At 43.6% G+C, this 27,622-nt stretch overlaps 1 protein-coding gene across 1 annotated transcript in view; it reads left to right on the top strand.

Moving 5' to 3' along the window:
- Positions 1–27,622, top strand: part of LOC122789725 (U3 small nucleolar RNA-associated protein 14 homolog A-like) — a gene marked incomplete at its 5' end in the record, with an annotated part of 741,986 nt that overhangs the window by 155,298 nt on the left and 559,066 nt on the right. The window contains 1 exon segment of the mRNA XM_044057160.1: positions 16,338–16,461. Within this exon segment, the coding sequence (XP_043913095.1) occupies positions 16,338–16,461 (124 nt within the window).

Below are 27,622 nucleotides of genomic sequence, written 5' to 3'. Positions count from 1 at the left end.
GTCTAGCTGTATGGGAATGATGCCCCTGGCAGTAATCATTCTGCCTCTATAGTGATTCCTGTTAAAAAGAAGAAAAATGTTTAACATTTTTCTTTTGTTTCTGTTACTTTAGACAGGTGTGATTGATTGGGCTTAGGTCAGGCACTTAATCGTTCTCGTTGTAGATTTAGTAGTAAAAGAAAAATGAATTTTTTCTTTCTTAGAAGGTTCACAGTGTGCTGAAAAGGGAAAAGTGTGAGGGAACAGCTTCTGTTTTTTTCTCCCCTCAGGAAACTGATTCTGATTATGAGAACAGTATTTCTTCTGATAGTCCATCGAAATAATTGTATTTTTCTAAAACTGTATCTAGGGTAAACCAGCTGTTTTCGTTCAGAATATAGCAACAATTCCACTTTCCTTTAAAAATGTTAGGATTTATAACAATTGGAATTTTATTAACCTACCCCTATTCCAAGTTTGGAGGCTGTTTTTATCATACCCTACAAATAGATTGTCGAAAGTTCCTCAGTCTTACAAATTATTTTCTAACCCCACATTTGACCTTTCAGTGATTTCACTGGCAAATCTTTCTGCAGCTAAACATTTACTAAATGCCAATTCCTCCATCTCTGATAAGGATAGGAAAAGTTTTGATAGATTTGGGAAATGTGTATTCCTCTTCCACTCTTGATTTTTTTTGATTCTTAATTATCTTGCTTATAGCTTAAAGTTTTTGCTTATTTCATTTGAGAATACAAGGAACATTATTGCAACTTTTCCTCCTCCTGAGGACAGATCTTGTCTGAAATTTTTTATTGCTTATGTCTGTCATGTAGCCAAGCATTCTTTGAAGTGTGTTTATGATTTAGGTGATGCCTCTTTCAGAGTTGCAGCTACTGGGTCTGTTATAAGAAGATTTGCATGGTTACATTCTCAAAATTTGCCTGAGGATATTAGAGCTGAAATTTTGAGTATTCCCCTGATAGGGAGGTTATTTTGGGCCATCTGCTGATGAGGTCTTCAAAAAAATGTGATGAAAGAAGGAAACTGATTAAAGGGGTAACTTTGATTTCTCTGCTTGGCTTCTCCATGTTTGTTAAATGCTTTATCTGTGACAAAAGATTGTTTTGTAAAAGAAAATGAAGTAGATTAGATTCGCAAGATTGTGGCAAGCAAGTGTTCAAAAAACAATAGCAGGGAGTATCCAAAAAGGGAAAGGGTAATCTGTTAGAAACTAGAGCAGTCCAACCACTCTGAAGGTCCATATAACTTGTAAACCTGTTTCCCACCCTGGCAGACCTTTTTAAGTCTTTCCAAAATCTGGCTGTCTTTCTCTTGCAACAGAAAATCTCTGACAGATGGATTCTGAGAGTGATCATCAGCGATACAGATGGCAGTGAGAGTCCCTTCCCCCCCTTCAAGAGGATTCCTCCTCATACACTGGATCAAACTTCTTGTTTTTTCCCTCTTATCATTCAGCATCTGCTTTCTCAGTTAATCTGTTCCTCATTCTTTGATGGAAAGGTTTTTATTCACGAGTATTTCTGGTACCAAAGGAAGAAGCCCTATGGAGGCCATGTCCTAGATACTTCAATTCAGAAAGCCTTTCTTCCATAGGAAAGGGTAGAGCAATTTCTTAGAGGTGTTCCTGAGCTTTTCCACTCAGTCCAGGACTTCATCAGAATTCTAGGATTTATGGCATTTTGTTTCTCATGATTCTTCTAGCAAGACTTCATATGAGAAAAATTCTGTGACACCTAAAATCTGTGTGGTGCCAACATCAACATCCCCTTGATGTTTCAAATCCCAGTTTTGGGATTTGTAGAAAGGTAGCTACTTCGGCGGAAAAAGAGAGAGACTAGTTTTATCTGAATCCAGGTCTCCCATTCTCTCTCCCAGCTCCAGTACAATCTGTAACGACAGATGCCTCAGACTTTGCTTGAGGAGCTGTGTCTTTGGGGGTGGGGGGGGGGTGCAGTTTTTGGAACAAAAAAGATCAAAACACACAAAAATAAAAGAGAAGCGCTGATTGTTATGAATGCACTCTTGTGTCTCAATTGTCTGTGGTCCCCAGAACCATTGCAAGTGATTACAGATGACACTACAGTGATGTGGTACCTAAACAAATGGAGGCTCCAGATCTTATCCTCTGTGCAGATCAGCCACAGTAGCCTGGGACATAGCTCTTCAGCACTGTCTCACTCTACAGGTGTCTTACATTCTGTCAAAGCAAAACATTGGGACAGACAAGCTGAGTAGGACCAGGACAGACCCTTATAAAATGAAATTGAATGAGGGGTTCTTACAGGACTTGATGCAGCTGTGGGGAACACTTCTTCAAATAAATCTCTCTGCCTCCATTCACAACTAACAGCTAGCAAGCTTCTACTCCAGGACTTCTTGCAAGCAGCCCTGGAAATCAAACACATTCTCATTTTTTTCGGATGGGAATGTTCCTGGGTGCCTTTCCACTGATACTCAGATGTTTTGCAGATTCCGCATGACTCTACAAAGATCATTGTGGTGACACCCTTCTGGCCTGAGAAGCAGTAGTTCTCTACTGGCCTTCACCACTTCTTTTCAGACTGCATAACATGATTAGAAGTGATTGCTGTCTTGTACTAGTTTCTTTCTGTGTCCTACTTAAAAATATTCCCTCCAACCCTGCCAGGCCCAATTTATTTTACATTATCCCTCCCCCCAAAGTGTGTAACTGTTTTTTTTTTTTTTTTTTTTTTTTTAACATTAAATGTAATTGTGATTTTTCTGTAGTGCTAGCTGTTTCAGGATTCCATAGAGACCCCACAGTATGTGGCTGCTTCACCAGTCTTTGTGCCATTAATATACAAGCCAGTTTTACCCTCCAGCTGCAGTTGTGTAATTGGCATAAATGTACTAAAAAATCTTGGTCTCAGTACCTCATCTTGTGGCTTTGCATTCTTTACTGACCTTTATAAAGACTGCTTCCTATAATATTGACTCTCTCTTTCCACTCAGTCCATGTTACCATTTTGCTTCCTTTATATATACCATTTAATTTTTCTGCAAACCACCTACTGGATAAAATGCCAAAGGCCTTTCTCTATTCCATATATACCAAATCTGTTTTTCCTTCGTTGCCATCAGTGATGACCCTTTGATAGAACTGATCCATGTTGGGCTTGGCAGGATCTTTTCTGTGTAAAGCCTTGAAGTCAAGTTACAATGCTGTTCATCATAAGCCAGTGAAGTAGCATTCAGGAACACGGCAAGTCTTCTGTTGAGAATACTGTTCATGACCTTCCCCCAGAATTGTTGCTAGACTAATAATTATAGTTGCATGTTTTTTTTTTTTTGTTTTTTTTCCCCTAGACCAATATTTAGGAAAGGTAACCACCGATGCCTACTTCCAATTTTCGTATATACCCATTTAATAGAGTCCATAAAGTTCTGACAATGGTTCATCAAGAATCCTTGCCAGCCCAATGTTGTATTTATTTAATTTTGTTAACTTGAGAAGTGATTTGGTGTGAGATTTGAACCCTGTGCCTTGCATGTGTGAAGGCACTTAAAGTCGTCCTCTACTACTTCTCATTGCCAAGCTTCTGTCTGTTTTGTTGTCCCTATTCACACTGTTTGTTGACCTTTCTGATGTTAAGACCCTTTTGATACTCTTGTCTCTATATTCATTTTTTGATATTTTATTTAGTAGTTCAGTTTCCTTCGATGTTTGCTGTGAGGATGTTGATGGAGAAGTATAGAGAAAGTCAGCAGGAGTTGCATTGTGTCTTTGTGGACGTAGAGAAAAATATATGACAGGGTGCCAAGAGAGGAGTTGTGGTATTGTATGAGGCAGCTGGGAGTGGCAGAGAAGTATGTAAGAGTAGTACAGGATATGTACAAAGATGGTGTAACAGTGGTGAAGTTTGCAATAGGAGTGACGGATGCATTCAAGGTGGAGGTGGGATTACATCAAAGATCAGCTCTGAACCCTTTCTTATTTGCAGTGCTGAAGGGCAGGTTGATAGACGAGATCAGACAGGAGTCCAAATGGACTATGATGTTTGCGGATGACATTGTGATCTGTAGTGAGAGTAGGAAACAGGTTGAGGAGACCCTGGAGAGGTGAGATATGTTCTAGAGAAGAGAGGGATGAAGTTCAGCAGGACTAAGACGGAATATATGCGTGGAAATGAGATGGAGGAAAGAGGAGTGGTGAGGATGCAGGGAGTAGAGTTGGTGAAGGTGGATGAGTTTAAATAACTGGATCAACAGTTCAGACTAATAGTGAGTGCGGAAGAGCGGTGAAGAAGAAAGTACAAGCAAGGTGGAGTGAGTGGAGCAGAGTGTCAGGAGTGATTTGTGACAGACTGATACCAGTAAGAGTGAAATGGAAGATCTACAAGGTGGTAGTGAGACCAGCTATGTTATATGGGTTTGAGATGGTGGCATTGATGAAAATGCAGGAGTCAGAGCTGGAGGTGGCAGAGTTAAAGATGGAAAATATAAATGGACAGAATAATGTCAATGATGTAGTTAGTTCGAGTAATGCTAATAAAATGTTTGTCACTACATTTACGTTGGATAGTGAGCTCATTTCCAAAGATATTCTTCGTGTTTCACTGTTGCAGTCCTCAGACTTGGGGTATCCTGCCAGGGGTAGCCCTCAGTCGGCCCGAATACCAGAGGCTTAGTATTTCTGCATTGGTTGCTGTCGCTTCAAGACTGACGTCAGGTTGTCATAGGTATAAAGACATGCAGCCAATGCCATTACATCAGTCTTTCTTGCCGAGGAGCCTGAAGCAGAAGCAGTTCGCATGAGTGCTGGTCGGCCACTACCCGAGTTTTCGTTTCCGAAATTGAATCATCCTGAAGTCTTCTAAAGCAAAGTACCCCATTGGGGATCCTTTCTTTTTCTCTAACCAATGTCAGAAAAAGTTAACAATTGTTTTGCCTGTGGAAAGCAAATACCACACCATGATTTCCTTTCTTACTGCGTCACCTGTTTAGGCCTAGACCACGACATACCCCCGTTATCTGTTTTGTGCTTTGTTCAACGCTCTAACTCTTCGTCGTCGGGCCCTTATTGTTGCTAAATACTTTCCTTCTCGATCTCCATATTCCGAAATGGCTTCGGTAAGCCATCCGACTACCGATCTTCCGAAAAAGCTGATAGACAGAGGCAGACTGCACAGGTCCAAAACTGCTGACGACACTTCTGTTAAACTAGTCATTAGTTAGCCGGTACTCAGTGAGCTGCTTTTGCAGCCCCTGATGCCTGCTTCAGTGGATTTGCAGACTGCTGCCGAGACCCGTTTGGCGTCTGGTATCCCGCAAGATTCTTCTTTGACTACGGAACCTGCGGATGTCTCTACTTTGGATGGGTCCAGAGCCGCTGAGCAGGCACCAGCTTCTGAGGAAGTTCTTCTCATTCCCGATATTTGACACAAACCGACTTCTTTCGCTTCTTCAGTTCTTTCTAAAACTACCGAGTTTCTAAGGCCAAGAGTATGAGCTACGCCTAAAAAAAACAACTACCCAAATTCAAATGCCTGCTTCCTTTTCACAATCTCATATGCTTAAAATGGTAGAAGACCTGATCATGCTGATTAGGGGAAGCCAGCCTTCCCCTGCTAAAAGGAAGAGAGACTTGTCCCCAGCAGCTTTATCTGACCAAGAGTCAGACGACTCTGAGGTTTCTGAATATGAAGACATGCCCCTATCTGCTGTGAGGATTCAGATGTAGAGGAAGCCATCCCTTCTGCCTCCCCTCCAGAGGATTTTTCTTTTGGTGAAGCCCTACATACTTTGAGAGAGCATTTCCATTGGGAATGCCAGGGTTATCCTCAGTCAAAAAGAGACTCTGGGAATTTTTAGATTTACCACAGCACAGACCCTTGGCTATCCCTTCTGTACTGGGTGTTGTGGATGATGTCTTTATGGAATCCATTCTAACTCCTGATACTTTACCCCCTGCTCCAAGTTAACCTGACTGGTACTACAGAGTCCCTGACTCTCACAAATTTCTCTTCAAAAATCCTACTGCTGACTCAGAGGTCATATCCCAAGAACCTAAAGGAATAAAAGCAACTACAGCTAAGAATCCCATCCCCTCGGACAGGGATTCACGAGCTTTAGACAGATGGGGTAAAAAAGTATACACTGCTGGAACTCTTGCCATTAGAGCATTGAATTCTCAGTTCCACATGCTGAAATATCAGCAACATACTATGGAACTTATTAAGCAAAAATGATCTACCTTTCCTGACTGTGCCGAAAATAAAGAATTAGAAGAGCTTATGCATTCTGCAAGCCAAGTCAGCAAGCATACCCTGAAATGTGGGTTTGACACCCTAGAAGCATCTTGCAGGGCAGCAGTCACAGGTTCAATACTTAGAAGGCATGCCTGGCTTAAGGAGCAGACTTTGCCAGACCATGTCAAATCAAAATTATTGGACGCTCTTCTGAACAAGGACAGTCTGTTTGGCACCAAAGCAGAAGAGGTTTTAAAATAAAATGGAAGAAAAGGCTAAGTCTATGCAGACAGTCAAAGATTTCTTGCTAGTGCAGCCTCCAAGATTCAGTAGGCATTGCCCCTCAAAACATTGGTCCTTTCCAGCCCCCCTCAAGACCATCTCAACCTAGACCCAGGGGAAACAGCCCCCCCCCCCGATTACAATCTCAGGGTATGCAGAGATCTAAGCAATGGAGTACCTCCACTTCTAAAGCAGGGAGTGCTAAGCCACCCCCTTACAGAACAAATTCACAATGACTTCTCTATTCCTCTCCTCACCTCTGCCCAACTGCTTGTGCTCATAAGAGGAAAATTTGCCCATCATGCAAAAAACTGGAGCTCCATCAGCAACGATTGATGGGTCCTCAGCATAGTATCCCAGGGGTGCAAATTTTTATTTCCACACACTGCCAACCCCAAAAGGGTTACCAGACCTTCCAACTGTTAACAGGGAGCAAGTGCTGGCAGGGTTTGCTAAGGCCAAAAATATAGCCTCACTGAGCCTCAACAGTATCCCAAGATGCCTGCTAAGTAGCTTGAAACATGACCCACCAAGACCACTTGAGTCACTTTTCAACTATAGCCTCTAAACAGGCTTTGTAGCATGAGAAAGACTGTAGCAGATGTTCATCGTGCATACAGCTGCAGTCATAACAGATGGGGTTATCCTGCCGTCAGGCGGGTCCTCGGTCGGCCGAATTCCAAAGTCTAGGTCCGGCGTTGGTTGTCGCTTCTTCCCTGACGTCAGTGCGGCAGGGGTATAAAAGAACCAGCCAACGCCATTTTCTTCAGTCTTTCTTGCCGCGCGGTGCCCGAAGCAGAAGCAGTTCGCAAGTGCCGGTCGGCCAGCTCCTGAGATTTACGAAAAATTTTCAGCCGAAGTCTTCTTGAAAGCTAAGTACCCCGTTGGGGAAACTTTTCTTGCCTCAGACCGATGTCAGACAAAGTTAATAATTGCATTTCTTGTGGGAAGCAAATACCGCATAAGGATTTCCATTCCTTCTGCATTCCTTGCTTAGGCCCAGACCACGACGTCTCGGCCTGTTGTTTTTGTGCTAGATTCAACAAACGCACCATTAAGCGTCGGGCGGAGTTCGCCCAGCACTATTTTGGTAAAAAATGTAATTACATTATGTCGTCGGATACTCCGACTCCAGTTTTGAGTAAAAGACGCAAAGATAAGGACTGACATACGAGGTCCGCGACTTCTACCGACCCCACGCTAAAGCCGGCTACAGGTGCCCCGGTTCTCAGTGAGGCGCCTACGCAGCCCCTGAGTACCGATGACGCTTCTTTAGCGGTGTCTTCTGTGACCGAGGTCGCAGGCTCCTCGGCCCCCACTCCGACTACAGATACTGACGCCACTCTTGGCGGGGAAACTCAGAGTTTAGACAGACCTGCCACCTCTCAAGGTGTCTTCAGGCCTTCCTCTTTTTCCATTAAGGCTTTCACAAAATCTAAAGCAGCCATGAAAACTAAAAGACAAGCTCCACAGAGCCCCTCTCAAGGCCCCATGCCTAAAAAACAGATGCTCAAAATGGCAGAGGATTTGATTACTCTTATCAGGGGTTCTCAACCACCCTCGGACAAAAGGCCCAGACTGGAGGAAGACTACCCTTCCTCAGACCAAGCCTGTATTACCTCAGAACATTCTGAGAACCAGGAATATTCATATTCCCCTTTTGAAGATTCTGATGCTGAGGAGTCCATTCCCTCGGTCTCCCCCCCTGAGGACTATTCTTTTCGGGAAACCTTACATACCTTGAAGGAACACTTTCACTGGGAAGGCCAAGATTACTCAGATTCCAAGAAAAGGCTCAGGGATTTTCTCTTGCTTCCTCAGCACAGGCCTCTGGCTATCCCTCCTGTTTTGGATATATTAGATGATGTGTACACAGAAGCCAGCCTCAACCCAGATTCTTTACCTCCAGCTCCTGTTAAACCTGACTGGTATTACCGGGCTCCTGATTCACACCAATTCCTATACAAAAGCCATGCTGCTGACCCAGAAACTATTTCACAGGGTCCCAAGGGAATTAAGGCGTCTACTGGCAAAAACCCATTACCTTCAGAGAGGGATTCCAGAGCTTTAGAAAGGTGGGGGGAAAAGGTAATACACCTCGGCCACTTTAACCATGAGGGCATTAAACTGTCAGTTCCATATGTTAAAGTATCAACAGTTTTTGTTATCTCGGTTGAAAAGCAAAATGACACAACCTGAACAACCAGATTTAAAGGAGTTGCAGGATTTGTTGCATAGTGCAGAGCAAGTGGGTAAACATACCTTGCAATGTGGTTTTGATGCTTTAGAGGCCTCATGTAGAGCTGCTGTTACAGGGTCTGTCATACGTAGACATGCTTGGCTCAAAGAGCAAACCTTACCAGATCATGTCAAAGCTAAATTACTAGATGCACCTCTTCAAAAAGATGTATTGTTTGGTGTTAAAGCTGAGGAGGTACTAAAGAAAATGGAGGAAAAGGCAAGATCAATGCAAACAGTGAAAGATTTCCTACAGGTACAGCCTCCACGTTTCAGCAGAAACTGGCCTTCAAAAAATTGGTCCTTTCCAGCCACGGACAGACCTCAAAGAGGTAGATACAGGCGCCCGAGGGGTAGAGGGCAATCTCAAGGATCATTTAGAGCCAGACAATGGCAAGCACCTACACCAAGAGGTGGAGAAGATAGATCACAGCCATTCAGAAAGCAGACACGACTTTCTCCTTTGCATGCCAAGCAAAGCTTTAATGGCAGCACCTTTAGGCGAAAAACTGGCATTATTTTCAAAAAATTGGCATATTGTCACAAAAGACAAATGGATCCTGGACATTATAGACAGAGGCTACAGATTCCACTTTCACACCCTTCCAAAAATGAGAGGCATGCCAAACCTGCCACAAAATCAAAGGGCAGAGGCACAAAAACAGATTTCAGCTCTCATGGACATGAAAGCTATTTAAGAGGTACCTGCAAAAGAACAGGGTCAAGGTTTTTATTCCAGACTATTCCTGGTACCAAGGAAGGACAAAGATTGGAGACCTATTTTGGACCTATCCATCCTAAACACATATTTACTCGTATCAAAATTCAAGATGCTCACATTACAGCAGCTTCTTCCCATGCTGGGCAAGGAGTCTTGGCTGGTAACATTGCACCTCAAGGAGGCATACCTGCATGTCCCTATCAGACAAGATTGCAGACGATACCTCAGATTTCTTGCAGGTTCAACCCATTATCAATTCTCTGCATTGCCCTTTGGCTTATCTACTGCGCCCAGAGTGCTTACGAAATGCCTGGCATCAGTAATTGCCTTCTGCAGACTTCAAGGGATACAAATATACCCATATCTGGACGACTGCCTGATCCAAGCGGACAGCAAGCACATACTTCTGAAACACCTGGCCTTTGTAATAAAATTGTTGAACTTTCTGGGATACACAGTCAACAAATAGAAATCAAAACTAATACCCTCTCAAGCAATAATTTTCCTGGGTGCCAGCTCGAATACAAACACCCAGATGGCCTACCTCACGTCAGAGAAGCAAGGGCAACTATCTCAATACTTCAGAAAAATGGCAACCTTCACCAGGCTGACTGCAAGGAAAGTCCTGCAGGCTCTGGGATTCATGGCATCTTGCATCCTACTGATCCCATGTGCAAAGCTGCATATGAGGAAACTTCAGTGGTACCTAAAAAACTTATGGTCTCAACACAGCCACAGTTTGGAAACAATTATACCACTCATTCCATGTCTTCAAAAGGAATTTCTGTGGTGGGCTCAAGCATGCCAAAGAAACATAGGTATCCCCTTCTGCATGCCTCAAGCAAATCAAATCATCACAACAGACGCCTCGGACTACGCCTGGTGGGGCGCACATGATAGATCAGTGCATTCAGGGCAAATGGTCCCAAAAAGAGAAGCACCTACACATCAATCAAAAGGAAATGCTAGCAGTACAAAATGCTATTATGGCCTTCAAAGACCTACTGCATCCAGGCCAGCTATTGATAAGGACAGACAACACCACAGTGATGTGGTACATAAACAAACGGGGAGGAACTCATTCATACCCCCTGTGCAGACTAGCCATGTCCCTTTGGAACACTGCTCTGGAATTGCAAATCCAACTTCAAGCACAATTCCTGCCAGGGAAGGAAAATACGCTGGCAGACAACCTAAGCAGAAATATGACAGATCCACACGAATGGAAGTTGCATCCTCAAGTTTTCGCAAACATAATTCAGGCACGGGGACGGCCAGACCTAGATCTCTTTGCTACCCACAAAAATTACCAACTGAAAAAATTTTGCTCAAGGACCTATCATCCACAGGCCTGTAAAGTGGACGCACTTTCTTTCAATTGGACAACATTGACAGTCTATGCCTTTCCACCTCTTCCTCTGCTGCCCAAAGTTCTATTAAAAGCCAGAGCAGAGAGGCCAAAGATGATTCTCATTGCTCCAGACTGGCCAAGGCAACACTGGTATCCACTCCTGAAGAGCCTGACGCAGTCCCCTCCATGGATCCTGCCTCTAGTGCCTCTACTGTTGACCCAGCACAACTTCAAAACTCTTCACAGTCAGCTAAAAACCCTCAATCTAGCCGCATGGAGGATTCCTTGATTTCCCAACAGACCCTCCTCTCCAAGGAGGTGCAGGATGTCACCTTGGAGGCCAGAAGACCTTCGACTAGAAAAGCCTACTCTGTCAAATGGAAACGGTTTTGTGCCTGGAATCAGAAAAAGGGCCAGAATCCTTGGGTTCTAAATTTACCTCAAATATTACAGTACCTAGCTGAGATGTTAAACAGTGGACTTTCCTTCTCCTCCATCAAGATCCATGCTTCGGCCATTTCTGCACAATACAACACTGATCCTCCTTTATTCTCTCATCCTCTCTTAAGACAGTTCCTCAGAGGGGCTAAGAATATAAAGCCCCCAAGGAAACCACCAGTACCTGCTTGGGACCTCAACTTCATTTTAGAAAAACTGACTCTGCCTCCATTTGAGCCAGCTGCCTCAACAGAACTGCAATATTCGTCATGGAAAACAGCCTTCCTTCTGGCTATCACCTCAGCACGCAGGGTTTCGGAACTACAAGCCCTCATGGCGGTGCAACCTTTCATCATTTTCCATCAGGACAGAGTTTCCTTACGAACCAACCCTTCCTTTATGACAAAGGTAGTATCCAGTGTAGCCTTGAATCAGACTATCCACTTACCTACCTTTTATCCTAACCCACAAAACAAAGGGGAAAGACTACTACATTCCTTGGACATTCACAGACAACTTCAATATTATTTGGATAGGGCAAAGCCATTCAGAAAATCAGAGCAACTCTTTGTGTCCTATGCTACAGGTGCTCAAGGAAAGGCTATTTCCAAACAGACAATCTCAAAATGGATAGCCCACTGCATACGTTTTTGCTACTCATTTCATGGAAAAACTGTACCTACAAGCATCAGATCTCACTCCACAAGAGCCACAGCTACCTCTGCAGCTTTCCTCAGGGGAGTTCCTACAAAGGATATTTTAGAAGCAGCCACTTGGAGTTCTGCGCACACTTTCTCCAAGCACTATCCCCTTCCACTATACTCTAAATCTAGAGCGGGCTTTGCCACAGCAGTCTTGCAGGGCATCCTTGCTCCTCCTAGTTCCACTTAGTGCCTGCCACCCCTTTTTAGCTTTGGGATTCTACCCATCTGTTATGACTGCAGCTGTATGCACGATGAACATAGTACAGTTTTGTACCTACCATAAATGTAGATGTTAGAGTGCTAATACAGCGGCAGTCCAGGTTTCCCTCCCTCCATCCCCTCTTGGGACAGGCCTTATGACAAACACCTCCTCATACAACCTGATTGGGGTATTCTTTATGGAGTATTTGCTTGCAAACTACTGTTTTTTGATTATATTACATTGCATTATTACATAAGTTTATGTTTTGCCTTCCTTCTGGGGGCACCTGACATCTGGGGCAAGAAAAACTGAAGAAAATGGCGTCTGCTGGTTTTTTTATACCCCTGCCACACTGACGTCAGGGAAGAAGCGACGACAACCGACGCCGGACCTAGACTTTGGAATTCGGCCGACCGAGGACCCGCCTGACGGCAGGATAACCCCATCTCTTATGACTGCAGCTGTATTAGCACTCGAACATCTACATTTTTGGTAGGTACAAAACTGTACTTTGTCCCACTTCACAAGGGTGGGCCATCAACCAACCCCAGAAACTACTGACCTATTAGTCTGACTAGTCTAATATGCAAAGCCATGGAACAAATTGTCTTGGAGATGGTCAACAAAAACATGGGCAATCTTCAGACTCTGGACCCATCCCAGTTTGGCTTTGTCAGGAAAAGGTCTTGCTTACTAAACCTGGTGGACTACTTTGAGAAAGTTACCATGGCAATGGATGAAGGGAGAATGGGTACATACCACCTACTTGGACCTGGCTAAGGCATTCGATACAGTACCCAAAATGAGCATAGTTGGCAAACTCACCAAACAGGGCATAAACCCCTACATAACTCACTGGATTGTCATTTGTCTCATAGACAGGACCCAGGAAGTCAGAATTGGTGGTACCAACTCTAGTAAAAGACCAGTCACCAGTGGGGGTACCTGAAGTCTCTGTGCTGGGTCTGCTTCTGTTTGGTATCTACTTCCTGGAGGTAAATGCTAATGTCAAGGTCACTTGGCTGACTAAGTTTGCAGATGACTGCATATTGAAAAGTGTCATAGATTCCTCCATGAAGTAAGGATATGACATCTGGGTTCAAGGAAGTCGGAGACATTTTATTTGACCCATATCAGACCTATTATTGAATATAATGCCCTCCTTCAGCATGCACCTGACCAGAGATATGCATGAGTTGGAATGCCTAGAAAGTTTCCTTGTCAAGAGAATCCAGGGTATAAACACATTGTCCTACACAGATTACCTTAAAGCTCTATCTCAGTTGCCTCCTACAGGTTACTGAGAGGCAGTCTATGACTGGCATACATGGCATCCATGGATCCATCTCTGATGGAACTTTTGCATGACATCCATGAAATGAACAGCAATCAGAAGCATTATATCCAAGGATTTAAATTTTGCTTGTGACATAAATAAGACATGTTGGTGAGAGAGTTGCTTCTTTGAAGATCCCCATGCTGTGGAACAGGCTCCCCATCCATATGAAGAAGAGTTCATCCATAACTCTGTTTAAGCATAACCTTGACCAGTGGATGGGAAATTCACCTCGAGTCTGCCTCCCGTGTCTTTGATCGTTTGGCATTACTGTCTGCCCCTGTCTAACATACATAATCTCTAGAAACTTCCTAACTATCATAACCCCCCAAAATTCCCACAATACATAAGGACATAATTGGATTGAATTGCACAGCTAGGCTTCTAAAGACCCTGGTGGTCATTGGTCTAGTATACATCTTTGGACCGATAAATAAATAAATGTTACTGGGCATTTTAAATGACCATAAACTGCACAATGATTTAATAATTTTTGTTTTCCATTTTCAGTATGTTTTTTCAAGTCTCCTCTTGAACTATGGCCTATACCTTGCGGAATTTTGTATAGAAGATTCTCAGTGATGCATCTTTACAAAATTAATTTCTATGCAAGCTATAGATTTTCCTAAAATCTGGGGCTTCATCCCCAAGTCAGGTAACTTCCACAAGCTCTGTTCAAACATTTAGACATTTTAGAAGCCACATTTGTAGGCAAGCACAGCATAAGTGCTTCATTAACTGTTGTTTCGTAACTGCCTTTCTCTACACTACTTAACGGTGTTGCTCTCTTCTACAGCACATGCTCTAATGTACCATCACCATACTCTTCCCCCTTATTTTCTTACCCGTTTTCTTTATTCCAGTCCAATTCCATCGTTCGCTGCCACCTGTCATTTATCTGTAAGTAACCTTCTATCCATAGAACTTGACATCCTTAATCATTTCTACAATCCTGTTAGAAGGGTCCTAACTTGTACCGTTTGTACTTCACTTTATTTTTTCCAGTACATATTTGTTTTTAACTTCATTTTTACAATAGTATGTTAAGTATACGTGTGTGTGTTTTATTTTTTTACTCCAGTTAAGTCTTTGACACAAGCTGAGTCTGAAAATAGTTTATTGAGATTAGTATTCTACCCCAGTTAAATAAAAATAAATATTCACAATGAGGAACTAAGTTTAAAAATATTAACCTTTAGAATACAACCTGCATATTTAATGCACAGGACTGTAGACTTATATGAAAAACATTTCCCTTCATTATTTAAACTTGCATGAAGTAGCACCCATTTTAATCTCAGGTCATAGTTCATCAGCTTATGATACCACTTTTCAAGCTATCATAAACTTATCTAGAAGAGAAAATACTTCTACTCTCACTGTATTGTTTTCATCATTCCTACTAGGAAAGTTGTGTGCAGTTTGTCTCCTTTCTTAATTTCAAGTTGAAATGTACATACCGAGTATTTTGTACTGCTCCTCTTCAGCTTTACTTCCAGACAAGAAAGTATGGGCATTAAAGTAAGCATTCTTGTGCAGCTTAAGATGAAGTCTGGTTGTACTAGATGAAAGCGCTAAACCTTTATTAAAAGTGTGGAATTATTCACGTCTCCAGCGTCTTTGTGATTCCGCTAGTAGCCTGTTGGATTCATTTCGCTTTTGTTTGTAGTGGCTACTTGGACTCTTTTTCTAGCAGCTTTTTTTTTTCTGACAGTTGTAATCATTTTCATTCAACATCAATGGTCATCTCCATTTTCTAGACATCCAAAATTCCTAGGCTTCAGAAATGCCTCATTCACTTAACATACCAACACAAAAAATGTCTGTGTGAATTGCCTTGCACTGGAGCCAAACTGCAGCATTTCTTTAGATAATTTATTTAATTTACTTAAGTATTTTGACTCCAGGCACAGCACAGGTCTTTTCTGGGGTGATTCATTAGCACTACTGAGTAAGTGGTTTGCTGTGAATCGTACAGGAAGATGTAAGTTAGGAAAATCAAAGCCACTAGAATAGATGCTGTAGCAACTTGTAGTTTTAATCCTATGCAGTAAACTGGCAGACTATTGCTCCTGGTTGAATGGTTGTGAAAGATATGTGGTAAGTAAAATGAAAGCTTATCAAGCAGTTTGCAAGTGGAAGTTTTTGTTACCATTTTGAATGCATTGAAAAATTGCTATGTTCAATATATGTTTTATATTTTTGTATTTTAACCCTTTTTTCACATTTCTGTAAGTGGTATTAACTGTGTTGCTTTTGTAAAACTAGGAACCTAAAATGCATGATTTCATATCACACATCCTTGACCACTGTTGCTGCCGTTCAGCCCACTGCAAGCCAACATTCTGCACTGGCAAATGTTTATGTAGTTTAGCAGCAAAAAAATGTCTCCTTTCATAGAAAAGACTCATTTAAAATTTTAACATTCTTTGTTTCCTGAAGAGTTGTGTACTTTGGTATTGAGACACAGTTTGTTTTCCATACATCAGATTAAAAATAAAAACATCATTTAAAACTCAACTGAATAATTCATCTGGTGATTTACATTTCAGAACGCATTCTCTTTGATACTTTATACCTGCTTGAATTTCAGAATAAGTATTCTGAGATGGCACAGAACTGACTTCAAATCTTACAGGAAGTTTGTATAACATTGTAATCGAAAGACAAATGCTCAGATCTTTCAGTTAGCAGAATAGCTGCTTAAATTAAAATTGTGGTTATCTCAATATAGTGTTAAAAACCTACCTAGCTGTTTTCATATTCAGTATTGATTTTATTATCCAGATGTGTGTATCTTTTTATCTTCTGTATAATACACTTAATTAAAAATAATTTCTTCCACTTTACTAGGTACCACAAGTTAATGAAAAAAGCAAAACAGAAAGAGGTCTTGAAGGAGTTTGATGAGCTGCGGAAGAAAAACCCTGAAGCTGCACTAGAGGAATTGCAAAAAATGGAAAAGCAAAGAATTCAGGTGAGCAGATCCTTAATTGTATGTCTGTTTTTTTCATTGTTTTCTTTAACCGTTTATTTTTCTGCAGATATTACATGTTCCAAAGCATAAGGATCCCTGTTACTGTAAAATTTGTTATATATGGAATTTACCACAACCTAATGTTTGTGCTTCAGCCTGACTTCAAGAGCAGTCATAACTTCAGTAAGATCATTGGTTTCTTCCCCATACTAAAAACACCAGCAGAAAGCTCATTTCTAAATGGATTTTTGTCGCATGAAGTGAATGGTTACTTATTCCCTGCAAGTTTGTTGTACTTTTCATGCTTGACCTCAAGATCGAAAAATACTCCCAGTTAAGATTTTGCTTTACATATGTCTGGTATAGTTGACTTTACAAGAATTCTGTTTATTTTTTTTGGGGGGGGGAGCTATTTTCTGTAGCTTGTGTGATGCCTCAGAAGATGGTCAGCAAATGCACTTGCAAAAGGCTGATTTCAACCCACTGCTCTACTCATTCATTCCCACTTTTAATTGATAAGTTTGCTGATGCTGGTAAAGGTACAGGTTTTTAGGTGATCTTTTCTCCCGATTTCCAAATATTGGGCAGCTATGGCACCAATTTTCAAGTTAGGCCTGGATATTTTTTTCCTCTTATTACAAGATATTTTCCGAAAAGCATGTGGTGTTTTGGCAGTGAGTTGTCTCTCGTGGATTAAAGTTTATATATAATGGGGGAGCATTTCAGGTGAGAGGTTAAGTACCTCTACAAGTCCTGGCAACAGTACTTGATTACTAGGTACAGCAAGTCATTATTCCCTCAGGAGAACTTTTCTAAAGTTGAGCTCACAGACCCCTACTCTAAAGAAAATCAACTTTTATTTTGACAGGATCCTGGGAAAAATCCAAGCATCTTTTGCAATAGCAATTTTATCTGACCCTGCTGTTGTCCCCCTGGATTCTTCCAAGAATCTAGGTTAACACCAGGTTTCAGCACTCTACCCTGTGCTAGGTAAAACAGATTGCTGGATAGATTCAGGAAGTATGTCTGAAACTCGTGTAGTCATGGTCATCTCTTGTCAGACTTGTGATTTGATATGAAATGGGTATACTGGAACAGATCTTGGACAAGTTCAAGAAAATAGCTGGCAAATCTCCTGGATTAGAATCACCAAATTTGCATGTAGCAGACTGCATCCATAATGGGGTAGGTGTGATGCAGCTAATGTCTCTGCCAGAGTGGCTGCTTCTTGCTCTTTGTTAGTGTAGACTTTTCATTGCATGGAGTCTTAACTGGATGTTTAGCTTCACTTTTTACCCATCTAAGCACAAGGAATGTTTGATTTTCCCTTTATTTTTGATTGCCTCAGTCAGGCAGCCTCAGAGGGGGAAGTGAGGAAAGTTGTCACTGTTTGTTTTGTTGTTCATCATGGGCATATCCCTGTAGAAATTAAGGCTACTTTTCAGTGTACAGGATTTTTTTTTTTTTTTTGCAGTAGTACTGAATATCGAGAGGGTCAGGATGTCTGTTACTCGGGACAAAATTCTTGGTCCGATCCTTCCATCGGATGACACAACTGACCCGCTTGACTGTAAAACCTTTCTGGAGATTTTTAGATGCATGTCAATATCTAGCTTAATGATGGCCCTTGCTAAGCTTCACATAATAAGAATCCAGTGGTACCCGAAGAGTCTGTGGGAACAACATAACCAAACTTTTGAATAAAAAATCCCTCTGGTTTTGCTTGTCTAAAAAGAATTTGCCTTGTGCGCAGCTTGCGATCAAAGGAATGGGGCCCCGATAGGCAGCATTCAGATAGTAGACAAAGTTCTTGGGGAAATTGTTTGGAAGGTTAGGGAAGCAGGAGGAGGTTTTGCTGGTTAGCCTGTCCCCAGGAGATTGAGATTTCTGGCAAAGTCTACAGCTCATAATGGAGACGGTGGGGGGGGGGGGGTGTTCCAGCCCTACTGTAGCTACAGTGCACATTGGTGGATAGCCTGCAGTCTGCCAACTTTGACCTCATTAGTCTTCAGGCATGAGAACAGGACTGTGGGTAGAATCTAATTAAAAAAAAATCAAAACCACCTGAGGCTGATGCCTCATCTTACCACGTCTCTTGGTGCAGCTAGCAATGTGGCTACAGCCAGCCAGTGGAAGACGAGATGAGTCAAAAAGGTTAGGTAGGTGTGGTTGTCTGAGTGGGGAGGACCCTAAAAAAAAACAAGGAGGTAAATTTAAGAGATGATGGCTGTAATTTATATCTGCTAAAATGTCAACACTATCTTTAAACGAGATAGCTTGATATTGGCATTGGGTACTACAGTAAAGTGATATATCCATAAACAAGTAAGCACAGATTTAATTCATATGTGCAAGATGGGCTGGCCGCAGTGGCCTGCAGTTCCAAGAAAAATAGAAAGCAAAGTCTATTTACAATGCAAAAGAAGATGTTCTTCATGTTCCACTGTTGCAGTCATCACCTGTGGGTTTATCCCTGCTGGGGTAGACCTTGGCCGGCCTGAATACCAGAGTCAATGTTTTTCTGTGTCGGCTGCTGTCGCATGCTGCCTGACGTCCGTGCTATAAAGGAGAGCAGACGATGCCATTACATCAGTCTTTCTTGCTGTGGAACTCTTAGCAGAAGCAGCTTGCAAGTGTGCTGGTCGGTCACTACCAGAGTTTTGATTTACAGCTGAAAACGTCTAAAGCTAAGTACCCCTTTGGGGATCCTTTTTTTTTTTCCTTGCACTAACCAATGTCTGAAAAAGTTAACAATTGTGTCTCCTGCGCAAGCAAATACCACACTGAGACTTCCACTCATACTACGTCACTTGTTTAGGCCCAGATCGCGATGTCCTCCTTTGCCGGTTCTGTGCCCTCTTTAATGCGAGAACCATTCGTCATAGAGCTCTTATTGTGTAGCCAGGGATTTTCGTCTTCCATCTTCGCATTCCGAGATGGTGTCAGTCAGCCAACCTTCCGTAGACAGTCAAAGAAATGTAAGGATAAAGATAGAGACAGACCACACAAGGCCAAGCCTTCTGACGACGCTACCGCTAAGCAGGTTGTCAGTTCCTTCGGAATTCAGTGAGGTGCTTTCGCAGCCCCTGCTGCCCAATTTGATACCTTTGCAGGCCTCTACCAAGACCCTTTTAGAGTCCGGTATGCTGCAGAAATCTTCGTCTCCTTCTGTTGGGTCCAGAGCCGCAACGCAGGCACTGGCTTACGAGGAGGCCTTTCGCACTACTGATTCCAGACAAAAAATAACGTCTCTTCCGACTATCCTTCCTCTCAGACCAATGGATTCACTTAGGCCTAGAGGCAAAGCCATTCCCAGGAAAACTACCTCTAGCCACCATGTTACTCCTATTCTCCTCCCCAAACTCAAATGCTTAAAATGGCAGAGGATCTTATCTCCCTTATTAGAGGTAGTCAGGCCACAACTTCTCAAAGGAAAAGAGACCTTTCTCCTGATACAATCACAGAACAGGATTCTGAGGAATCTGATTATTCAGAGTTTGTAGAGGAACCACAACCTCTGACTGCTTATGAGGATTCAGATGCAGAGGAATCCATTCCCTCTGCCTGCCCACCAGAACTTCTTTCCTTTGGGGAAACCCTTCACACCCTCAGGGAACATTTCCACTGGGAATCCCAGGACTTCCCTCTGTCTAAGAAAAGACTAGGAGAGTTTCTAGACCTGCTCTAGCACAGACCCTTGGCCATCCCTCCTATCTTAGAGGTGGTTGATGATGTCTTCCAGGAATCCAGTTCAACTCCAGATGCCCTCCCACCTACTCCCAGAAAACCTGACCGGTATTACAGCGTACCAGATTCTCACGAATACCTGTACAGAAATCCTGTTGCAAACCCAGAGGTCATTACACAGGGACCAAAATGAGCTACAAAGAATCCTACTCCTTCTGACAAGGAGTCCAGAGCTCTGGACAGATGGGGTAAAAAAGTATACACCTCTACTACCTTGGCTATTAGAGCTCTTAACTGCCAGTTCCACATGTTAAAATATCAACAACACACTTTGGAACTGTTAAAACAAAAACATTTCTATGTTTCCTGACTGTGCCAATTCGAAAGAGTTAGCAGATTTACTGCACTCTAATTGTCAAGTGGCTAAACACTCATTACACTGTGGATTTGACGCTGTAGAAGCCTCTAGCAGGGCAGCAGTGTCAGGATCTTTCATTAGGAGACATGCATGGTTGAAGGAACAACTCTCCCTGATCATGTCAAATCTAAATTACTTGATGCACCCTTGGATAAGGACTGCTTGTTTGGAGAAAAAGCAGAAGAGGTAATTAAAAAGATGGAAGACAAAGCAAAATCTATCCAGACAGTAAAAGATTTCCTTCAGGTACAACCTCCTAGGTTCAGCAGGAATTTTCTCTCAAAACACTGGTCATTTCCTGCACCTAGCAAACAGGGGCAAGGTAAACCTGGCAGGGACAGACCACCCAGACTCCCACCTCAGGGACAGCAGAGAACCAAATAGTGGACCACTTCCACTCCAAAGGCAGGGAGTTCTAAGCCATCCCTTTATGGCAAAAATTTTCAATGACTCCCTCTCCCTCCTTTGCCCTCTTTCCACTCACCAAAAACTAAGAGGAAGGCTCTCACTCTGCAAAATAAATTGGCTCTCTGTAAAAAAGGACCAATAGATCTTAAAGATAATTTTTCAGGAATACAAATTCTCCTTCAGTGAACTCCCAGTTCTAAGCGGATACCCAGACTTGCCTCCAAATCAGTGGGCAGAGGCATTGAAACAAGTCCAAACTGTCATATCCCAAGGGCAGTAGAACCTGTTCCCTCAGATCTAGCAGGCAAAGACTTTTATTCCAGACTATTCCTGGTTCCGAGAAAAGAGGGCACGTGGTACCCCATCCTGGATCTAGCCATTCTGAACACCTTCCTGGCGGTCCTCAAATTCAAAATGCTAACCTTACAACAGCTGCTGGCTATGCTGACAAAAAATGCCTGGTTAGTAACCCTAGATCTAAAAGATGCCTACCTCCACATCCCCATAAGGGAATCCTGCAGGAAATTCCTTCGTTTCAGAGCAGGCTCACAACACTTTCAGTTCTCTGTGCTACCCTTTGGCGTATCTACTGCTCCCATGGTATTCACCAAATGCTTAGCCCTGGCCATAGCCTTCTGCAGGCCGAAAAATATACAACTTTGCCCTTATCTGGATGACTGCCTTATTCAGGCAGACTGCAAAGAAAAGCTACTCGAGGACCTCCTCTTTGTCAAAACCCTCCTAATCTCCTTGGGGTTACACCATCAATGAGAAGAAATCAAAGCAAACACCCTCCAGGAAGATCATTTTCTTGGGAGCACTGCTGGACACAGCATCCCAAATGGCCTTCCTATCCCCAGAAAAGGAGAGCCTTTTGCCTCTCTATTTCACCCAGCTGGCTTCCAGAACTCCCCTCACTACCAGGAAGTTCCTCCGAGCCTTGGGGTACATGGCATCTTGCATCCTTCTAATTCCTCTGACCAGGCTTCACATGAGAAATCTTCAGTGGTACCTAAAGAACCTTTGGTGTCAGCACTCTCAGCCCCTAGAGACCTCTCTCCCTCTGATCCACTGTATAAGGGCTGAGTTTCTCTGGTGGGCAAGGGCCTATGCTCAGAACAAGGGTTTTTCCTTCACCCAACTGGGCAGACCATTACCACCGACGCCTCGGACACAGCTTGGGGTGCTCACCTAGAAGGCAGGTGCACCCAAGGTCTTTGGGATGCACAGCACCTTCCCCTACACATCAGCCTGAAGGAAATGATGGCAGTACAAAAGACTCTGACTTCCTTCAAACCCCATCTCAAGCCCGGGGTTTCCTTATCAAAACAGACAGCACCACAGTAATTTGGGACATCACCAAACATGGAGGGACCCAATCTTACCCTCTGTGCAGTCTAGCCATGAACCTATGGCTGACAGCCTCTTCCATGGGACTACACCTGATAGCCCAATACCTACCAGGGATCAACAACACCCTGGCAGACCACTTAAGCAGAAACTTACTGGAGCCTCACGAATGGCAGCTCCACAGAAAAATCTTTTTACAGATCACTCATGAGTGGGGGACTCTGGAGGTGGATCTCTTTGCTTCACACTTCAACCATCAGCTAAAAAAAATTCTGTACCAGGGAGTATCACCACCTAGCGTGAAAGGTGGATGCATTGACCTTCCCCAGAATACCCTCTTTGTATACGCATTCCCTCCTCCGCCTCTTATTCCAAAGATACTGATCAAAATAAGGGAGGGGAGACTGAAAGCCATCCTCATTGCTCCAGATTGGCCCAGACAACATTGGTAGCCCTTACTGCGCAGCCTGACCTTACAGCCTCCCAGCAGCTTCCCCTAATGTCAGACCTCTCAACTAAAGTGGGGGGGATGAATGCTGCACCCAGACTTGCAGACTCTCAAACTATCAGCATGGCTAATACTCTAAAGGCAAACAAGGGGACCCAGTTAAGCAAACAGGTCCTAGACGTTATCACAGAGGCCAGAAGCCCCAGCACCAGAAAATTTTATGCAAGAAAATGGAAATGATTTTGCTCCAGGAGCCCGTCCAGAGGGGGCAATACCTCACAACCTTCCATCCTTCTTATCCTAGACTACCTAGCGGAGCTACTTAGTAGTTGGCCTCTCCTTCTCCTGTATTAAAATCCACACCTCAGTCATCTCTGCTCATTCTGATACAGAACAGCCCCTATTCACCCATCCTTTGATTTAAACAATTCTTCAGAGGGACTGCTAATATCAGATCTCCACTCCAGCCTGGGACCTGAATTATGTTTTGGAAAAACTTACTTTACCACCCTTCGAACCTGCTGCTTCAGCAGAACTAAGATTCCTCTCCTGGAAGACTGCTTTTCACCTAGCTGTCACCTCAGCCAGGAGAGTTTCAGAACTTCAGGCTCTGATGGCCATTGAGCCCTTCATCATGTTCCACGCAGGCGGGGTCTTCCTGAGAACTAATCCCTCCTTTATGCCCAAAGTGGTGTCTAATGTAACTCTCAATCAGGCCATACATCTATCCACCTTCTTTTCTAACCCTCAGAACAAGGGGGAGAGAATTATGCACTCACTAGATGTGCACAAACAGTTCATATACTATCTAGACCATACCAAATCCTTCAGAAAAATGGACCAACTACTTGTCAGCTTTGCCCCAGGGGCAGAGGGGAAGCCCATTTCCAAACAAACCATTTCCAAATGGATATCACACTGTATCCATTTCTGCTACAGATTACATGGAACCCCCCCCCCCCCAAGTCTGTTGGAACCCATTCCACTAGGGCAGCCTCCGCTTCCACAGGATTTCTCAGAGGAGTTCCCACCAGGGACATCTTGGAAGCTGCCACCTGGACTTCTGTCCATACCTTTACCAAGCATTACCACCTACCTCTATTTTCTATGGTTACGGTAGGGTTTGCCTCTGCAGTTCTGCAGGGCATGCTGACCCATTTCTAAGTGTCTTACTAAGCCTACCACATCCCTATCTTCTGCTTTGGGAATCCTTCCACAGGTGATGACTGCAACAGTGAAACACGAGGAACATAGTACAGTTGTGTAAACTTAGCATTCGAGTTTATTCACTGTTGCAGTCCTGGTTTCCCATCCTCCTTCCTCCTTATTAGGGCACGAAAAACTGATGTAATGGCATCAGCTGCTGTCCTTTATAGCACTGATGTCCTGACGTCAGGCAGTATGCGACAGCAGCCAAAGGAGAAAAACATTGACTCTGGTATTTGGGCCGGCCGAGGGTGACCATAGCAGGGATAACCCCACAGGTGATGACTGCAAAGTGAATACACTCGAACATCTACATTTATGGTAAGTGTACACAACTGTACATGTGAAGTTGTTCTGTCTCGCCGTTCCATCTTTACTGATGGGTTCGGAGCCAATCCCTCGGCTCTGAGTCGGCCAATTGCAAAGCTCGAGGTCTTCAAATAGTTCGAGGCCAAGTCACTATCCCATGATGCACCTAGAGTTACCTAGGATTTAGTTTGCCGCTGAAACAGATCGGAGGTTCTGCATTAGCTCGGGCAAGTAAAACTGTTTGTTTTTTTTTCCATTCTTTACTTAAAAATTTTGCTAGTTAGATAGTCTTAAGGTAATTTAGAATAGTTTTATAAAGCGGTTGTAGCTTTTTGGTGTGCTTACCTACTTTATATCCCTTCCCATTAGTGTGCTTTAAAAATTCCTAGTTGGCCTCGTTTTAGGCCTAGTTTAAAACTCTTTTTCTAATATTAGTGTGTTTATTCAGTGACCTTTTGTCACAATTTATACTTATTACTTAGATAGTGATGGTCATTTGCTGTGTGGTGTGTTTAGCCGTAAGATTTTTTTTAAATAAGGCTTAGTTCTTAATTACTGTTGAAGTTTGCAGTTGACAGTATCTTTGCCATATATTATTCCTTAGACAATATTGTATAAGGTTTGTTGAGTCTCTTAGCAGCTGTCCTTTTTTAAAAATTTCTTATTGTGTGCTTTAGACGGACTTTTTCTGTCACTTTAGCATTTATATTAGTATTACTCTATATGTGTGATTTAGCCTGATTTTATGGCTTGTGTGAATAATTGCTGTTAAGAATTTTCTAGGGTGACAGTAATTTTTTTGCTTTGAGATTACTATGGCTGACCAAGAGAAACTTCCTAAGTCAGGTTTTAAGAAGTGCCCAAAATGTAGCCAAAAGATGTACAGACAGCCATGGAAATTGTGTCTACTGTGTAGGAGCCCTGCATTTACATGATAGCTGTTCTGTATGCCATTCCTTCTCCTCCAGGGTACTACAGGAAAGGAAAAGAAAAGTAATTGACAGAGGTTTGTTGAAACCATCCTTTCAAGAAGCTTTGAGCAACCAAGATGGATCCAGCAAGTCCAGTCTTCTAAGACTTCAGACTCTAAGAAACCAAAAAATCTTCAGCTTCGGTTCAACTGCCGTCAGAGCTGACAGTTTTTTTTCTTTTCGGAACCGGTCCCTAGTCTTGGAACTGGTATCCGTAGCTCTTAAGAGTCCGTTACTGCAGTTGGTACCATCTTCAGTGCGCTCCTCTCGATACTCTATTAGTCTTTCTGATCTGGATGTGGATCGTGTGGTGCAGAAGCTGTTATCGGCACCGGCCTTGGCAAAAATGTTATCAGCTTCGACCCAAATGGCTTCAGAGCCAAAGACCCTTGCACCAACTCAAACTGTTCCTCCTCTGAGCCATGCTGGTCCTCTGGAGCCAGAGGAGTCGGACCTGTTGATCGTGGAACCCTTGGAGCCAACGCCTGCTCCAATGTCTTCAGGTCTTTTCACTCTGACATCCTCGGTGCCGATCGAGGACTCTAGGAGCCGACACTCTCTGGTAGAGTCCTGGGAGGATAGTCGGACTGACTTGTCGATTCTGACTGTGCCTGTCGGGGCTTCAGCTTGGATCAGCTCGGCTCCTACCTCTGGTTCGGACCCCATTGTCCCGGTGTCGGGGGTATCGATTGTTTCCTCGGAACCGCCGGTTCCCTCTCATCTGAGCAGAGGTGCTTTTGATGCCATGAGGAGAGTCATGTCTCCTAAGACATCCTCAAACTCAGGTCTGGCTTCCTCCTTCCCTAAAGCGCCTGTGTCTGCTTCTTCCTCAGACATACTGGCCAAGCATAGAGACCCAGAGCCTCAGGAAGCCCCATTGGGTGGCCCTTGCTCTTCCGAGACCTCACCAGAAGCTGCCACTGATGAGGTTCCCAGGAAGAGATTGTGTAAGAGGAAACATCTAGACTCCCCCCAGGAGTCTCTAACATCACATACTGACTTAGATGAGTCAGAAGTGTCCCCACGGTCCCCTCTGAAGATATCTCATTCGCTGAGATACTTGAAATCCTTAGGCATAGGGGTGACTGGCAGTCCAAAAGCCCTACTGAGGATGAGTCGGTTCTCCTGAAGGCTTTCGGGTCTCCGCCCTTCGATGAGCTGATGCAGCTGGTCTCATGAAGGACGTGGGAGTCTCCGGATACTATGGAGCCTGTCCCTAGGAGGCTTAATAAGTTCATTTCTGCCCCCCTTGACATATCTTTCTTAACAAAAGGTGTTCCAGTTGATGTCGTGGTGGTGGCAGCCACCAAAAAGGAAATGTCTGAAACTTCCTCATATATCCATCTTCCTAACAGAGACTCCAGGATCATGGATAGATATGGGAAGCGCATGTTTAGTTCAGCGACTTTTGCTCTTCATTCGCTCAACTATTTAACCCATTTTACCAGGTTACAAACAGATTTCCTTAAAGAGCTAGGAGATACTCTTCAGGGTACAGTAGCTGCAGGCGCTGCCGACAAAGTGGCCTCCCAGCTTGCTACCCCCCAATTCTTTAGTAAACTCATCCATGCGCCTCATCTCATATGCAGCTGATGGAACAAGTAGGGCAGTGGGTACAGGAGTTGCTCTTAGGAGACACTCCTGGATGTGCTTGTGTTCCTTCGCTGAGCCCTTCAAGTCATCCTTCATGAATACTCCCTTTGATGGCTCATCCCTTTTTGGGCCTAAAGTGACGGAAACCTTAACCAGGTGTGAGCAGGATGGAAAGACTCTGCCGTCGGGGTCCATTTTTCCACCCCTACCAGACCCTACCTTAAGGGTCAAAGGGGAGAAAAAATGTGGTTCCGAAAAGCCCAAGGAGCCTTTCAGGAAACATGTGGTGAACCCCCCTCCAGAGGCAGAGGAGGGGGCATTAATGGAAGACGCCGCTCTCGCAGCAGAGGGGGTCTGCAACACCAGGGCGACAGTGATCACTTCTCTAGGAAGCCCTACCAGCGTTCCTGAAAGCAGGCCTGACTGTCCTGTTCTGAAGGCAGTCGGGGGTCGCTTATCTTTATACCCAGACGTCTGGCTCAAAATAACAAAAGACAGCTGGGTACAAAGTATAATTTCCAGAGGATACTTCATCCCATTTGCCACACCCCCTCCACCCATAAGAAAAATCCCGGACGTTACATCCAGTTACAGGGAACAAGCAACAATAAGAGGTCCAAACGTTGCTAAGAAAGAGTCGTCCAACCAGTCCCAGCAGACCAGACAGGATCTGGAACTAACTTACTTTAGTTTCAAAAACAGACTGGGACTGGAGACCCATATTGGACCTCAGCAGACTGAACAAATGTGTAAAGAAAGAGAATTTACGAA

Source organism: Protopterus annectens, chromosome 15.part0 (assembly GCF_019279795.1).
Source record: "Protopterus annectens isolate FY-2018-M chromosome 15.part0, PAN1.0, whole genome shotgun sequence".
Taxonomy (NCBI): Eukaryota; Metazoa; Chordata; order Ceratodontiformes; family Protopteridae; genus Protopterus; species Protopterus annectens.
Note: the sequence above shows the minus strand (reverse complement) of the source record. Positions and strands in the feature narration are given on the sequence as shown.